Source organism: Oxyura jamaicensis, chromosome 19, assembly GCF_011077185.1.
Source record: "Oxyura jamaicensis isolate SHBP4307 breed ruddy duck chromosome 19, BPBGC_Ojam_1.0, whole genome shotgun sequence".
In the NCBI taxonomy this organism is placed as follows: domain Eukaryota; kingdom Metazoa; phylum Chordata; class Aves; order Anseriformes; family Anatidae; genus Oxyura; species Oxyura jamaicensis.
In genome coordinates this window covers 11046884-11062945 of record NC_048911.1, presented here as the reverse complement: position 1 = coordinate 11062945, position 16062 = coordinate 11046884, and the positions used below count along the sequence as shown (strand labels likewise).

The following is a 16062-nucleotide window of genomic DNA, read 5'->3' as shown; positions in this document are numbered from 1 at the left end:
CTCATTCAGAAATTCTCTAATAAAATAAGGAGGAGGACTTCTGGGGTGCTGGGATACAAAAAGCAAGCAAGCCAGACTGCATTTTCCAGCTTATTTTTCTCCTGAGCTGATCCCAGTTACTGAGCTGTTAACAGTGGATTTGCAGCTCTGTCTATTTTGCAAAGAGCTCCTAAGTTCATAATGTGTGTTTTCATTTGAATTGGGGTTCCTCCCGGCAGGACCACAGCACACGGGTAAATTAAAGGGTTGTGATGCACCGGCGAGGCGCAGACGCTGCAGGCACCCCAGGGCTCCCGGAGCAGAGCGGTGTTGTCACCGCCGCGCTGCACTAACAAAGGGTCTGATTTTGCTCATGTCGACTTGTGCCTCACTTTGCTAATTGTCTGACTAAAATGGATGGAATTAGTGCAGAGTTAAGTTAGCAGCAGGGGCAATAGAGCCAGGCCCAAGGAATGCTGTTCATTTATTAAATAATTTGTGACTCACGGCTCATTCCTTGGAGACAGCGAGTTTCCAAGACTACTGCAAATGTCTGTCAGGAGGGAGCGGAGTAAACAGAGCCACCGCAGAAGCCACCTCTGACTTAGCAGGGAAGCGAACTCCCCGTGGAAGCACAGCACCAGCGCCACAGCCGTGTCCCCTGGCACGCCGGGCTGCAGTCTGGGGGTGGTCGGCCACCCCTCGGCATCCCGCCGCCGCTCCTGCTGCCCCTGCCCGGCAGCTGCTGCGATTCCGGAGCTGCCTCCCTGCCGGGGAGACGGCCCCCACACCCACCTGTGGGGCTCCTGCTCATGATGACCGGGGTGGCCGCAGCCCCCATGCTCGGGCTCTCGCTGCCGGGAGATGCGCTGTAGACAAACACGTCCTGCTTGAAGGGCGACGCTGTGGACGGCTGGCTTCCCTGCATGGGAGAGAGCGAGGCACAGCTCCATCTCCTGCAGCGAGCTTTTGTCCCGGGGCTCCGCTCACGTCTCGTTACAGCCGTGCTCATCAGAGAGCCCCCAGGAAGGGAGGTGCTCCAGAGCAGACCTCCTGCATGGCAGCCTCCTGCCCTGCCAGGCAGCACCCAGCGACCCAGGGCTGCCGAGGAACCCGCAGAGCTCCGGCTGCGTGAGCCCAGGAGCAAGAGCCGCAGGGGCTGGTGCCTACCACGCTGTCGTACTCCTCCAGCGTCTCGCTCTCCCCCGCCGTGCTGCTGAAGCTGCTGGTGCTCGAGGAGGACCGCGAGATGTTTGACCTCCCGTTCTCCTTCAGCTTGATGAAAGGCCTAGGAGACAAAGTGATGCGGAAGGAAATGGCGCGGCTGCCGCAGGCAGAGCTGAGCGCCTCGTGGGCACCGCAGGGACCAGCTGCTCAGGGTGCTGCTAGGAGCAAACCCCTCCAGACGGTGGGACAAAGCAGCTGGCCAGTGTCACCAGCAGAAACACGGGGTGCTGGCTAGCTCCACACCATGTGCCTGCTCCCATGCCTGGTTTTGGACAACAGCTGTCAAATACCATTCCTTGATGCTGTTCTTTTTCAAAGATGGCTATTTTCAGACCATAAAGGAACTGTGCACATGAATCACCAGAATCTTTTTTTTTTTATCCCTTAATATCAAACTTATTTATACTAAGACCTGAAGATTTTGTTCAACAGTCCCTGATAGCTGTTAGCTACACAGGGGCTTGCAGGAATTTGAGCTCAGAGGAGGACTGAGCTCTGTTCTGCTCACCTGTCTTTGTTGGGGCATATTTCAGGGGAGCTGGGGTTGGATGAGGTTTCAGATTTCATCTCTTGTGATGAATGTCCCATATCTGGTGTCTTCTGAGCTCCAGAAACACTGTCGCTGAGGGCACAAAAAAAAACAGGCTGTGTGAGTTACACAAGAGACTTAAAATGGATGGCCAAATTATATTCCTAGCACCAAATGCTAAACTGTAAGAGTAACAGATGCTCTTTGGATACCTCTGCTTTGATATAAAACAGAGAGAAAGCATCCAAGACACCATAGCCTTGAACATGGCAGAAGCCTTGTGGCTGGCTGGTGTGGAAAAGGGGGGTTACAACACCCCAGACACACTGCAAGGCCTCCAGCACCAGCCAACAGCTCCTACAATGTTTAACACGTACTGGGCGTTTCCAACCTCAGCAACCAGGACAACGTCGACCTTACCACCTTGTCCTGCTCTCCGACTGGCTCTCAGACCCCGTGTGCAGGCGGGGGAACAGCCCCGACCGGCGCTTGATGGGACTCCTCGACTGATTCTTGGCCGTGGCTGCTGGAACAGGGGGCTGAAAGAAGGAAACAGCCCACGTTCAGAGAGGAGAGTTCCGTCCTGGAAACTCTAGACCAAGCATCCTACTAGGAATTATTCTGCTCACAATACTCAGCCTGCACATCTAGAAAATGTGTAATACCAGTTTTGTTTTGTTTTTTTACATCTTCTATGTACTTTTGGGCTAAAAAGAATCAGGAAGCCAATCTTCTGGTTCTTCCACCAAACAAACGTGATTTGAACAACACACACCAAAGCATGCTGTGCCCAGACCCTCTCCTAGCCCTTTTGTTCTCTGCCTGCTCAGGTGACTGCCACGCGACACCAGCAGGGTGCAGCGCCCTGCTGGGATGGGGAGGGAGGGATGGACAGGCAGAGGGACAGCAGGACATAGGGCCATGCGGCCATGCTCACCGAGAAGGTGGTCTTGGTCACCTCGCCGCTGTTGTGCACGATGCCCCCACTCAGGCTGCCCGGGATGCCACCACTGTGGTGCTTCTTCTGGCTGCCCACCATCGTCTCCATGGAGTGACTGCGCACCCGGATGGCTCTCTGTGGCCGCAGGGGACAGGGGACAGTGGGTCACCACCACCTGGGAGCCTGCAGCAGCCCAAAGCCTCCCCAGCCCCAGGCCCTGCCAAGCGCAAGCACACCGGCATGCAGCCTGCCTTTGTCCCGCAGCGCTGCCATGTGCCAGCAGCAGCTGCTCCGGCAGCAGCAGGAGCTGTGCAGGCACCACGGTGGGGTTCATCCTGCAGTGATGGGGTGCCAGGGCTGAGAGAGGCAGCAGGGCCAGGACAAGCCCCGGAGCCGTGGCTCCTGCCCTGCACATGCACAACCTTCCAAAACTCCCCGAGGAATGGCAGCTGCAGCCCAGCTGTACAGCTGCATTTGGGTGCACACCTCGGCACCTCTCCCCGGATTTGGAGTGGAAGGGTCTGCAAGGAACCCCCAGTCCTACCCACTGCCTGCACTGCTGACAGGTCTGTCTACCAGCCCCTAAACATCACAACAGTGGAGGCTTTACATCCTCATCAGCGCAAGTGTTTCTGGTCTTCAGCATGCTTATGCTTGATAAACACATCCTGCCCAAAGTGCTTCTGCTGCTCGTTTGGCCCACTCGTCTCTGCAGTGGCCATGGAGGAGAGCTGAGCCGTGTCCCTGTGGCAGCTGCAGCCTGTGGCTGCTCCTCAGCCTTTGTCCCTCCAGACCCAGCAGTGCCCTTTCTGTGCTCCTTGCTCCCTGCAGCTCCAGACATGCTTTCTCCAGACATGCTTTTTAACCCGCTCTCAAGGCTGGGAGGCTGGCTGCATGACGATTCCCATGCAGCCTTCAGCACCATGCTATTCAGCAAACCACAGCCTTCTCCCAGTTGGCCTGAGACATTTGTGCCAATTTTGGTGTAGGCTGTTTATCAGGAAGAAGTGTCCGGGACAAGGTCTGGTGCCCTTGCTCTCTCCAGACCAGGTGCTGGCTCCAATCCACTGACAGAGACCAGAGCAGTGTTGTGCTTGGTGTGAACACAAAGGGATGTGAAGAGTGTTCCAAGTCCGCCAGAAAAAGGACCAAAGGCACAGCTCTGTGAGCATGAACTGCACAAGCAGGGAATGAGGACAACTTTAATGTGTTTTGACTCAAAACTGTGGTAACCAGAGCTGCGCATACTGGAGGCAGAGACCTTTTGTAAATCTGAACACTCATTTTGGATGCTTAAACAGGACCTGAGCTATTTTTAAAGCCTTCCCTCAGTTGCTGTCCCAAGCACTTACAAATAAGACCACGAGATCTTTTGAAAGTCTGGCACACACTATGAAAAGAAACAGTGAAATGCGCAAGTTAAAAAAATATATTTATCTATACACTTATTTTAATTACTGTAGTCACCATAGTAACTGGAGCCCAAACTGGACTATGATACCACCGTGCCAATTACAGTAAAGTTTTCCTTTGCAGCTATTATCTTCTGCATTTCTGCTGTGCTATCTACCATGCCATGGCTACGTTCTTCTCCAACCCATTCAATGACAGCTCAAGGTAAAGAGATGTCAGAGGGAACTAACCAGCAAGCGGCATATTTCTGAAGGTGTCCAGCGCCGCATCCCATGGTGCACAGGCACCGCTTTGCTGCCAGCTTCAGCCAGCTGTAAAACCCCACAGGTACTGAACTCTGCTGCACCCTGCAGAGCCCAGCTTGCACAGGGATCGCCGTGTCCCCAGCAGCCCCACGCTCAGCCCATCCTGCCCCTCGAGTAACGAACTGCAAGCAAGCATCCATCAGACCGGGTTTATTAGGATCAGCAACTCATACAAAATTTGTCAGTGTCTGCAGGTGAAAGCAGTGGGTCACTCTGCTGCCAGCTGCCCTGGCTGCCCACGACACGCAGTCTCTTCCTGGCACCGCCGATGCCACAGAGCCCTGCAGTGCTCCCAGCACCCACCTGCCGCCCGCTGCAGCCCCTCGCCCTGGCACTTCTTTGTGTACCGCATGTCCCCGAGGGCCAGCGCTCCGAGAGCCACAGTGCCCACAGAGAGGCCAGGAGGGAGTGGGCCAAGGGCTGGCTCAGCGATGTGATGCAACAGGCAAAGAGAAATGGAGCAGATCACGCCTTGCCCGGCTCCCAGCCCTCCGTGCTTGCCATTTCCCTGCCCCATGTTCACTCCAGGAACACACTGCGCAGGAGGTAAGCTAGCAAGCAGCCCAGTAGTGCGGTCCCGAGGTGGCGGGGCAAGCGCAAGCCAGCTCCAGCAGCTGGATGCACCACATACCCCAGGACACCCTGAAATGCCAAGAAAGCAAAGTGTACCTTCTCGTACACAAAGGTGTGTGAGAAAACAATCATTTAACACTGATGTCTCAAACCAGGAAGTATGCTGTGACAGACGACTGCATGGTAGCTCGGGTTCTGCAGCCCATCTCGTACCTACGCGGGACACGGCTGAGTCTCCACCCTCCTCCTCTATGAAGGACCAGACAAAACCCCTCAGCACTGCTCATCCCACCTCTACAGCTGCCTGCGGTATGGTGAGGTTCGCCTCCTACAAGTGCCTCTTTATGACAGAGAGAAAGCTGTGCCCACAGCACAGCTCCAGGAGCTGTCTCCCAGCACTGCACCTGTGCAGCCCTCCTGCCCGCCGCAGCAGGGGACACACCATATCCAGTGGCCGTCCCTGCTGCAGCTGTAGCCAGAGCCACCTGGGGCAGGACAGGGAGAGGTGCGGAGGAGACGTGCCCAGAGCCAGGGCATGGGCATCACCCACCATGGGGACAGGGAGCCCCGGCTGGGCGCTCCATGCATCACCCCCCTGTACACAGCCAGTTTAGGGGGCAAGTCCTTCCCAGCAGCTCCCCATCACTGTCTTACAGAAGCCCTTGCAAGATGCTTCTTGCCATGGCTCCTGCCCAGGGACACTGTCCAAAAGCCTTCCCTCCTTTACCAGGGCTGTTCCCTGCTACCCTGCAGGCTGGTGTCCATACCTGGAATGGTCACCCAGAATTTCTTCCAGGTCGTTCATTTCTTTCTTCTTTTTCCCAGTCCACTCTTCCTGCTGTCCCCACTTACACCCATCCTACACCTTCACCCTGGCATGGCAGCACCTTCCCTCCCTCAGCTCCCAGCACCTCTCACTGTGGCTCCTGTTGCACCAGCTGCCTCCCGCCAGCCGCCCACCCGCAGCGCGGCGCGCCCGGTGCTCAACCCCAAAGATGTTTTGCCCACTCCAGGCACGTTTTAACCTTGCTTTTGGCAAGGGACTGGGGCTTACCTTGAACGATTCCAGAAAGCCTCCGTGCCCTCCGTTCTCCAGTTTGTCCTCCTCGGGCCCCAGCCCCAGCATGGTCTGGGTGTGCCCGTGGAGCTCATCGTGCAGGTTGTCCAGCAAGGCGGCACGCGTTCGGTCCTGGGGAGTGACAGCCGGCTCAGCCGGGACCAGCCTCGGGCACAAGGACGCCCACCTGCTCGTGCTGCTGGCGAGTGCTGGCCCGGCTCAGTGCCGGGAAGAGCAGTTTGGGAGGAGAAATGCAGAGAGCCCTCTGCACCTTGCCACGCACCTCCCAGCCTTCGCACGGGGCACCGCAGGGTGTGGTAGGGGGTGGGTTGGGGTGGGTTGCAGGGTGCTATAGGGCAGTCTGGGGTGGCGCGAGGCAGAAGGCGGTGAGTGTTACCTCCAGCTTTGCAAACTTGTCTGACTTGCAGCAGGCGTTCTCAGCATTGATGAGCTTGGTCAGCAGGAACTCCCTGAACTCGGGGCTCTGGGGGAACAAGAGAGGGAAGGCTGAATACCAGCCATCGTACTGCTCCTGGCAATTTTGCTAGCTTAACCCTACAGACCCAAAAACGAGCAGTGCCCCAGGGAGCTTCAGCTGCCACCCTGCAGGGGTGATGCTGCATGATGACACACCGTGTGCGGCCTCCTACCTTGCCACAGACCTATGGTCCTCGCTACCAGTAATGTGTGTAAAACACACAGATCACGTTTCCCCCAACAGGGCATGCTCTGAAGCATCCTGGACACACACACATATTCCTCCTGACTTGGCACACGCTTTCAGACCTGTGTCTCACCTTCTGAAACACCGGTGGGCTCGGCAGCGGTGGGCCAAAGGAGGGGACGTCCTCACGGGCTGTGACGGAGACCTGCAGGGCCAGGAGGAGCCGGTGGGGCAGGGGCACGAGGGCAGCACCCAGCGCGGCCCCTGCGCCCCAGGCAATGCTCCCAGCCTGGCAGAGGTGCCCCCACCCGCCGATAGCAGCACCCAGAGCTGACAGGGCAGGACTGACTGCAGTGGTCTTTATATTTACTTCCTATGAAGTTTGTTTTTGTTCATGGCTCTAAGCGGTGTGCTTTCAGCTTGAAATGTGATGTTCTACTGACCTCCTGATGGAAAGCAGAGGGAGAGCTGGGTTTATGCTACCCACACTTGAGTGCTGTGTTTAGGAGGGCGTGAGCTGTCCTGACATTTATTCAAGTATTTAGTCAAAAAATCCTTAGTAAAAAGTCCAAAATCCTTAATAAATGAGCATGCTACTACAGGTGCATATATTTTATACATGCACTTGTGTATGTACACACACACTATGTAACAGTACATAGATAAATATTTGTGTGTACACATTTGTACGTTCAATATACACACACTCCAGTTATGTATATATCACTGAGCACACATAAGTGAATGTGAAATTTGGAATTTAAGTCTGTCCTACTGCACAGTTACATACAAACAATGCACATACAAGTGAGCTGGGCATGAAGTGCCTGCAGAGGAAGCAAAGACATCCGTGCCAGTGAGCAGAGCTCACAGGCACCATCTCATGCCTGGGGCCAAAGCGAACATCAACACGTGCAAGTTGAGATTCCCCCTACCTTGTAGGATGTGTTATCTGTCTCGGGGTTTTCCACCTGTACAACAATGTAGGCGTGCAAGAAATTGGAGGCAATCATGTCTGGGACGAACGGCGTGTTCTCTTCTTGAAAGATAATTGCCACAATGTCATTGCCAATGTGTCTCTTCCTCTGCAGCTGAGCGGAAAGGGAAAACGTGGTTGGTAAAACCGGCAGCTCTGCCCCATCAGTGCTGTGTGTGCAGGCTCCTGCAGACCGGCAGCACAGGCAGCCGCAGCCTTCCCCAGCACACAGGGGTCAGGGTGCTCTGCAGCCTGGACTTCTGCGGCTGCGGCACGGGGTAGATCACAGCTCCCATACAGCTGCAGCACCGGCACATGTCTGCTGGAAGGCTTCTGTACAGCTCTTACCTGCTGCGTGTCTCCTTCAGTAAAAGGCAGCTTTGTAGAGACATGAAACATGATCTCCCTGTCCCTGAACATGGTGTACACAGACTCGGCCCCCGTCTGCCCATGGCTGACATCCAGACCTCCTCGAAAACTAGAAACGAAGAGAAAGTCAGGGAGAAATGAAGAAATATTAATTGAAAGCTTACCAAAGCCTACAGGCGGTTGTCAGGGACAAGGTGATAGAACAAACCAGTTCATTTATCTTTATCTAGTAGCTAGCAAATGGGAAAGAACAAATCATGCGTCATATATCGTAACTGAGCATCCCGGTACTAAGTCTGGAGCTCAGGGCAGGCAACGCGGTACCAGCGACGGGCTCAGAGCTGGCAGCAGCCGTGGGCATCCACAGCAGCCACGGGGCTGAGCACCGTGTGGCTGCTGCCAGCCCAGCTCTGCCGACCCCGACCCCGCGGCACAGCACTCAGCACGGCATGTGCTTCCATGGAAGTCTCTCATTTACAGCTGAGTATCACCAGATATTGCCCCCAAACTGCAGGAAAGGAAGATCTCTCTTGGCAGTTCCAATTTTTCTGGAAAACTCCCCCAACTTTGAAAAACAAGCCAAGGCTATATTTGCTTCTGCTTTGTACTGCTCATGAATAAGATGACTTCTGTTCTCGCATGAGAGGTACTTTACATACTATATGGCGTCTTGTTGAATTTATTTATAAAATCACTCTTTTTACTTACCCTTTAAAGTCCTGCAGCGTTATGGTGTCTCCCAACAAATTCAAGAAGTTCTTGAAGGCAGTGCTCTCCTCATTATTGCCAAACAACTCTTCCTCCTGGGTCTACAGGACACACGGGCCCGTCTCAGCAGGGCAGCCAATGCCAACGGGCTGCGCCGCTCCCGGCTGCCTGCACCTCCCAGCGGGGCAGGACAGGGCCGGGCTGCGGCCACACTGAGGGGGTTCCGGGGGCCGGAGACACCCCCGCGCTGCCAGCTCCCACTCTGCACCACTGAACGTGCTGCACAGCACCACAACGTGCTCAGCACCTGCTCAGCACCACCAAGCGTGCCTCCCAGCTGCCAGCACAGCATAAGCCGCAGGGCGGGCAGGTTCACAGCCCTTTCAGCCACCAAGAAATTCCAGCAGTAAAGCTGCTGAGAACAACTTCGGACCAAAAGAAAGGGATGTGAGGATAAAGCAGGGGTAAAACTGGAACACAGATTAATATTTCATTGGAAAAATCTAAGTCTTAATCATCCTTTGTGTGGTATATTTCAAAACAACAAGACCGTAATTATGATCTTCCGTGAGTTACTCAATCCAAAATAAAATGCAATATGTAAGGATAATTAGGGTGCCTGTCAGAATAATCTTTGGTAAATTATAAGACTCGGCTGTCTCCGTGCTTCGCATCCAGTGTTCCTAGGCTAATGAAAGCATTTTCAGCAAACGCATGTCTGCATAGCCTACAGCCTTCCAAGACAAATGTAACGGTCTCACTGTCTAAACATACATCTGATTAAAACACCATGGCTGCTAAAATGCACTTTCACATCCATTTTTCCCTACAGCCGCTTGCAGGCTGATTTTCATATTGATTTTTCTTCAGCCACATCATATTTTGAGTCAGGGAAACATCCAAGTAGTAAGAAATGCATTACTCGTAAGGACACCAGTGACACGGTGTGTCACACGTGCCAAAACTAACTACAGGGCCAAATTTCAGGCTCAGGGGTCCCACATGTCTCCTGACAAACGAGCCGTGGTGCCGCAGGACACGCTCCGTGAGCACGATGTGGGGATTACTCACCTGCCTGAACTTCTGGTAGATCACACCAAACTTAAATGTGTTGTTGACTTCGTGTTCATCGTAAGACACTATCATCTGGGACGCCTGGAGTGAAACAAACCACAATCAATAAACACAGTATCTTACACCCTGCATCTATACAAAGCACTGAGAGGAACTTTCTCAAAGGGACAGAGATGAAGTACAGTACAAGATGCAGTACAAGTGCCTATGCTCTGTATCAGAGCTTCTGGGTCGTGGGAGAAAGGGAGAATTAACCCTACCTGTCCTTGGCTGAATGCACGACCAACATGGGGTAAGATCCTCACCTTGGGATACAGAACTGGGTTAAACTTCAGTCCGGAGGCATCATCGCAGAAGGCCTGGGAGCAAGGGAAATGCGTCATCAGCCCCCGCAGGAGTGCTGGGACCCTGCCTGGAGCCTTGCCAGCAGGCAGCCACGGGCAGCCTGGCCTGAGAAATCCAAAGGAACGGCTGCAAGCGTCTCATCAGGGAGCCAAACCCTGCCCCGGATTGTGGGAGCTCCCCCTCTGCATCCCCCCCCTTTGGGATGCCCTGTGGCCCATCTGCTGCCAAACTGCAGAAGTAGCAAGACAGCCCACCGGTCTCCCCACGGGTGCCACTTCTACCTCCCCTTCCCCCCGAAATCACCCAGCCACCTGCCCGGGACCAGGCAGGAGCCAGGGGCAGGGCCGGCAGCACACCCCAGCAGCAGAGCCCAGGCCCCACAGGCCCAGCACCAGTGGCGCAGGCTTCGCCGCGCGCTGCATGCCCGCACAGCAGGCACCCCGTGCCGGTTACCTTTGCTATCTGTGGGATGCTAGGCAGCTTGCTAAATCCTGCCAGAGGGATCCTTTCATGCAATGTCTTCACTTTGGACCTGGCAAAGAAAAAGAAATGAGCGGATGCTAGGGAGGATCCTGCGATACCAGATGCACCGGAGCTTCCCCACATGCCAGCCGTGGCTGGCTCTGTGGTGTGCTTGCCGCAGGAGGCTCTGCCAGGCCCTGGGAGATGTTCTGCTGGACTTGCTGGGCTGGGTTAGCAAGCAAAGGCTCATTTTTTCTTTTAATCTCTGCAGATCTTAAAATATTCATTGTTCGGAGGAGAAACGAGACAACAGTTCAGCCACCCTGGGCCTTGTCAGATTACAGGAAGGACAGTGACAGATATGACAGGTATTACCCGGTGTCATGGAGAGTTCCACGCTCAGTTTCAGCAGCATATCAAAGCCTTGTGTTCATTATCAGAAGTCAGGCAGTCACAACACAGGATGATGCCTCTGGCTTCCCACCCAACCCGAGCCCTTCCATGCGGGTGACACGTGTGTGCTGCCAGCACACCCACAGCATTTAGAGCGGAAACAAAGCAAGAGCCTTCCAAAGAGAAAACACTTTGCTAAGCGCAGTGCTTCTTTTCTCCATACCTGAGTATAATCCTTAAGTATTCAGTGCCATCTGCCTCCTCACACTTAATAGAAAGAATCAGATTTCCCAGGCTGCTGGCCGTACAGTAAAAATTTAAATGGTCCTACAAACAGAGAAAGCAGGTTAAGGTGGCTCAGCTTGCGCACAGCAGAGACTGCTCTGCACCCCCCAAGCTCCTACGGGTGTCTGGGCATGGTGGCCGTTGCTGCACACCAGCCATCCCTTCTCCTTGCAAGAAGGCAAAATGTAAAATTTGCCTATTTTGCTCACAATTGTAGGATATTTTTTTTTTTTTCTCCTGGGCAGGGTGGGAACATTTTTCATCTGCCTCCTCACTGCCTCTAGCACCTACCTTCCCCAGAAAATGCTTCCTGTAGGCTCTGGCCTCTCCTTTGCACTCTAGCTTGTACCCGTAGGTGCTGGGGCTGAGGTTTTCCTCCTCCTCCTCGCAGATGCTGCTGTCGGACGAGGTGGGCGTGCCAAGGTTTTCCGGGTCTTCGATCCAGTATCCCCCGAACTGGGGCAGGATGATCAGTGGGTAGGGGCTGCCCTTATCGAGGATCTGGGGAGGAACAGGGAAGCTGGGCAGCGCCAGGGTGCAGCCGTGGGGCCTCGTCACCCCCACCCCGGCTGCCCCTCCCGCAGCAGCTCCTAGCCCCGCACTGCAGGACAGATCCTGCCCCTCTCCAGTGCCTCCTCCTTCTCCTTGAAGAGGGCTCGTGTGCTGCTCAGCCACAGAGATGGAGCAAGGGGAGAGGAAATGGGGTTTGCACAGCTCCTGCTGGGAACAGGATCTCTGCACGCTCCCCTTCTGTCGGCACTTCTGGAAGGGCACTGCCCAAGCGTGTTACAGAGCACCCACCTCATCGATGCTGGGGTACGGGATGTAGTCTTCCTGGAAAAAGGAATCACAACACCGCCTATGAGTGTTTGCTCCCTGCTAGCTGTCCCTTAAAACCACAGCCTTCCCCAGCACAGTCGGGGAGTGCTGCCCAGCGAGCTGGTCCTGCCCACCCGCGCCCCAAACCTGACCCAGGCGCTTAGTGGCGAGGTCGGGCGAGGGGCTGAGCCCCCGGCACGGCCCAGATCTGGCCTGAGAGCCCCCCACATCCTGTCCTGCTGCTCCCCGCTCCCCTGACCAGTTAGTGGTACAAGCTTCTCCGTGCCTCATACAAAGCATACAAAACCCAACATTTTAAATCACTCTCCACTGAAATGCACAGGTTTGGACACAAAGCTGGATTAGAGATTTACAAGCACCACTCTCTTATCTTTGCAATTCAATCAGCGCCTTGCTTTTAGATAGCACTTAAATCCTTTTTAGTCCTTACAGTGACTGTCTTTGGCTACAAACATTAAAGCCCAGATTTGTAGAGATAAGGGAGGGTGATTGAAAAGATTCATGCTAGGAAAAAAAAAATAAAAAATCAACAAACCTTATGCTTTTGGCTTCCAGTTCTCTGTTCTTCAAGTTTTGGTGCCTGTTTGGAACAAAACCAACAGACGGAATAACAAAGCTGTTTCCAACAGCTCAGGGGGTGCCGGCAGGGCAGGGCAGGGCGTTTCACGACAGTCACCCTGCATCAGCGGCAGGAGCAGAGCCGTCTGCGGGGAGCTGGCACACCGTGACACGGGGACGAGCATGGGCATGGGGAGGGCAAACCTGGGAAACAGGCCTCACCGACACACCGCTGCTCACCTGCATTTTCTCCAGCATTTCGAAGAATTCTGCAGACTGAAAAAGAAAAGAGAGAAATCTCCTGTCCGACTGAAGTGGGCACAAGGTCAGGCAGCCCCAGCCCAGGCTGCGGCCGGGCGCTCCTCCCGCTGGCAGCCGGCAGCTCTGGCAGTGCCTCAGAGCCTGCCCTGCACTCATGCAGTTCAACCTGCAAATAACACTCACCCCGGACAACTTCCCAGCCTGCCTTGTGTAAAGTTTGATAAAGGCTCTTTAGTTATTTCTTTTTCTAATCACATCAGAGCTGTCACCGTAGTATGGACAACCTCTTTGGGTCCCTTTTGTTCCCAGTTTTTTTCTCAGGCCGTTCAGTCCCACGTTTCCAGCTCGCCACAGTGCCTACATGGGCTGGAGACGTGGAGCAGAGCAGCTCGGCTGTCCTGACCCCGTGGACGAGCAGCATGTCCTGCTCCCTCAGCCTGTCACCAGCCCTGCCGCTGCCAGGGGCTTCTGCCAGCATCCCGGCCCCCCGGCACCTCTGGATGGGCTGGGAGCTTGGGGCAGGCTCACGGGTGCATGACCACAGATGAGAGGGGGGCTTTGAGGAAATGCTGCTCCTGTCTCGCCCTACCTGCGCTGCCCAGAGCCCCTCACTCCTGTGCTGGTGCTGCCGGGGCAGCTGGGGCACAGCAGGAAAGGGCAGGACCGGGGCAAGGGCATGGGAAAAACCCGCTCTCTGCAGCCAGCGCCGGCTCCTCGACTTGCCGGCACCTGCGGGGCTGTCCCCTCAGCAGTACAGCTGCTGGGGACATCGGCTGCATGGTCCCCCACCCTCACATGGCCTGTCCTGCTCCTGGGTACGTGCAAATAGATTATCTAGGCAGACTCCAGCTGTCAATACTGGGGCACTCCCAGTAAACCAATATGTGGCTTTGCTGGAGATATGGTGAAGCAGCTTCTTTCCTCCCCTCCACAGCCTCCTTTAAGCTGCCTTTGCTCTGGCTATCCACCGCTGCGCCTGCAGGAGGCTGGGATGATGGTTCACACTGCTGACAGAGGCTGGGGGTACGGCCTCCCCCCGGTCTGGGCAGGGAGAGCAGGCAGCAGGACCGGGAGCACCGGCACTGTTGGTTCTCAGAAGCTCTGTGCCGAAGAGGACGGCAGGACATAGGGCAGGGGTGTCCCGGCACCGCGCCAAGGAGCACGGCGCTGGGGCAAGTAACAGTGAACTCTAGACTAAACTGAATTTCTCAAAAGACAGAAAAGAGAGAAAAAACAGAGGAGGAGGTGAAGAAATGAAAAACACCGGTTTTCTTTCCAATAAACACAACAAGCCAAAGCGAGGCTTGCTGTATGAGCAGCCCAGTGGCTGCTCCAGTTCACAGCAGCTGTGGTGGAAGGAAGACGCAGCAGCACAGCCAGGGACTAGCACACCCCAGCAGCAGCCTTGGCCATATTTCTGCCCTTAGACTATGCCCCTTTTTTATCTCCTGCACCTGCAGCAGGAAAAAAATGAACCCAGGGTTCAAAAGAGCTCTGTGCCCAAACTAGTAGCACTTTAAAAAGGCTTTTCCTTATTTCAAGCTCCTTTTAAGGTCCACTTTATCTTCAGGTCTCCACAATGGACACATGCTCTTTGAGACAATTAGAATAGTTTTCAGGTCCCACTGCCAGCAGCCAGAACCAGAGAGGCAAAACCACAGGGCTAAACCTGATCCAACTTCTAAAGTGAGTTCCGGTAGAAAATGTGTACACACATTTAGTAAACCAAACAGCAGTCTGTACCCATTAGGAATTTATGCATACTTGAAGCTAAGCTTTACTGGGCCACAAATATTTTGGTAATTACAGTTAAGACAATTATACCTTTGTGTCGCTCAGTCAGAAGTTATGTCACCTGCAGTGGATTTAGCCAACACAGAATTTATCCTTACTCCAGTTGAGTCACCGAGCCTATCTGCTCCAAATTGCCATGACTGCATCTGCTTTTTAAATGCACGCAAAGGCAACAGGAGCGCGGAAAGTCAGTTCCCCTGCCACCTCAGGCAGGGCAAACCTGTCCAGTAGCTTGTACTAATGACCTCAGGAACTCAAAATACTCAAGCCAAAAATGGTACAGTTGTTATTCCCTTCCTGCTCACGTGTCCATGCTCCCTCACAGCTAAATGTGTTACCCTGACAGCACAGAGAAGGGATGCGCCGCATCACATCCCAGCATTCCAGCACAGAAAAGTAGATTTATTCCTCTCCTTCAGCACTGAGCCTGGCCCAAAGGCAGGATAGCTGGGGCAGTGTCTGCAGAACCCCGCAGCACCCTGGAGGCACGTTTCAGTGAGCAGGTGCCTGCGGACTAGGAGCGACTCGGAGCAGGAGCAGCAGCACAGCCAGTAAATGCCCACGTTGAAGGTTTCCAAAGAAAATGACACCCAGAAAGAAAACTGAAAGAAAGAAGTTAGAAGATAGACTGCGCCAGGAGACAGTGGCTGAGGACCAAGCACACAGAGGTGCTTGCAGCCAGGCGCCCACCCCGCACCTCTTCCCTGCGCTCCCTGGGGGTGGCACGGCACTCACCAGCAGGCCCCGTAGGAAATCCATCATTGTCCCCACATCGCCCCTGCCACATCAGCCAGGACAGCCGTCTTCACGCCCCGGGAGCTGCTGCTGCTACCACACGTCCTGACGGGAGCCCAGTGAGGAGCAAAGGAGGCTGGGCGCCAGCCTGGACACCATCCCCAGCCCCGACACCTCCCCTCGTTAATGTTTCTCCAAGCCAGAGGCACTGCAGGACTGCTGCTTTGTTATTTAAAAGGGTGGCTCTGCGGGGAAGTGCCTGAAACAGGTTGGGCAGGAAGCAGGCAAAGGTTTGAACACTGGCGCGGCTCCGGGAGGGCCGGCGGGCACGCAGGAGATGCAGAAGGGGAGCCAAGGCGAGGGCAGGGGGCGATGGGAAGGGGGACGCTGGGCTTGCTCACACCAAGCCCACATCCCCATCTCCCCAGTCCTGCACAGCTACACCTGGCCCGTCTGGGCAACAGACCAAGAAGAGCCCGGCACAGCCGGAGTTACCAGGCGGCAGGTACCGTGTCCCAACCACTGCCGTGGGGTCTGCCCCTCACAGGGACCCCCTCACCCAGTAACAGCCACGC

General features: G+C 54.9%; 1 protein-coding gene across 15 annotated transcripts in view; it reads right to left on the bottom strand.

The window, feature by feature from the left end:
* RAP1GAP2 (RAP1 GTPase activating protein 2) overlaps positions 1-16062 on the bottom strand; it is a 77405-nt gene that overhangs the window by 5763 nt on the left and 55580 nt on the right. For 14 of the 15 annotated variants that reach the window (XM_035343163.1, XM_035343164.1, XM_035343172.1 and 11 more), the window contains 19 exons: positions 12938-12973; positions 12675-12719; positions 12101-12133; positions 11591-11800; positions 11238-11341; positions 10613-10691; positions 10120-10173; positions 9812-9895; positions 8741-8841; positions 8012-8141; positions 7623-7778; positions 6821-6892; positions 6421-6507; positions 6021-6155; positions 2673-2810; positions 2156-2274; positions 1715-1828; positions 1150-1267; positions 775-901 (listed from right to left, as the gene is read on the bottom strand). In XM_035343163.1, coding sequence (XP_035199054.1) covers positions 775-901; positions 1150-1267; positions 1715-1828; positions 2156-2274; positions 2673-2810; positions 6021-6155; positions 6421-6507; positions 6821-6892; positions 7623-7778; positions 8012-8141; positions 8741-8841; positions 9812-9895; positions 10120-10173; positions 10613-10691; positions 11238-11341; positions 11591-11800; positions 12101-12133; positions 12675-12719; positions 12938-12973 — 1942 coding nt within the window. Of the gene's footprint in view, positions 1-774; positions 902-1149; positions 1268-1714; positions 1829-2155; positions 2275-2672; positions 2811-6020; positions 6156-6420; positions 6508-6820; positions 6893-7622; positions 7779-8011; positions 8142-8740; positions 8842-9811; positions 9896-10119; positions 10174-10612; positions 10692-11237; positions 11342-11590; positions 11801-12100; positions 12134-12674; positions 12720-12937; positions 12974-15487; positions 15624-16062 lie in introns of those variants that run through there. The other variant, XM_035343170.1, reaches the window with a different exon arrangement.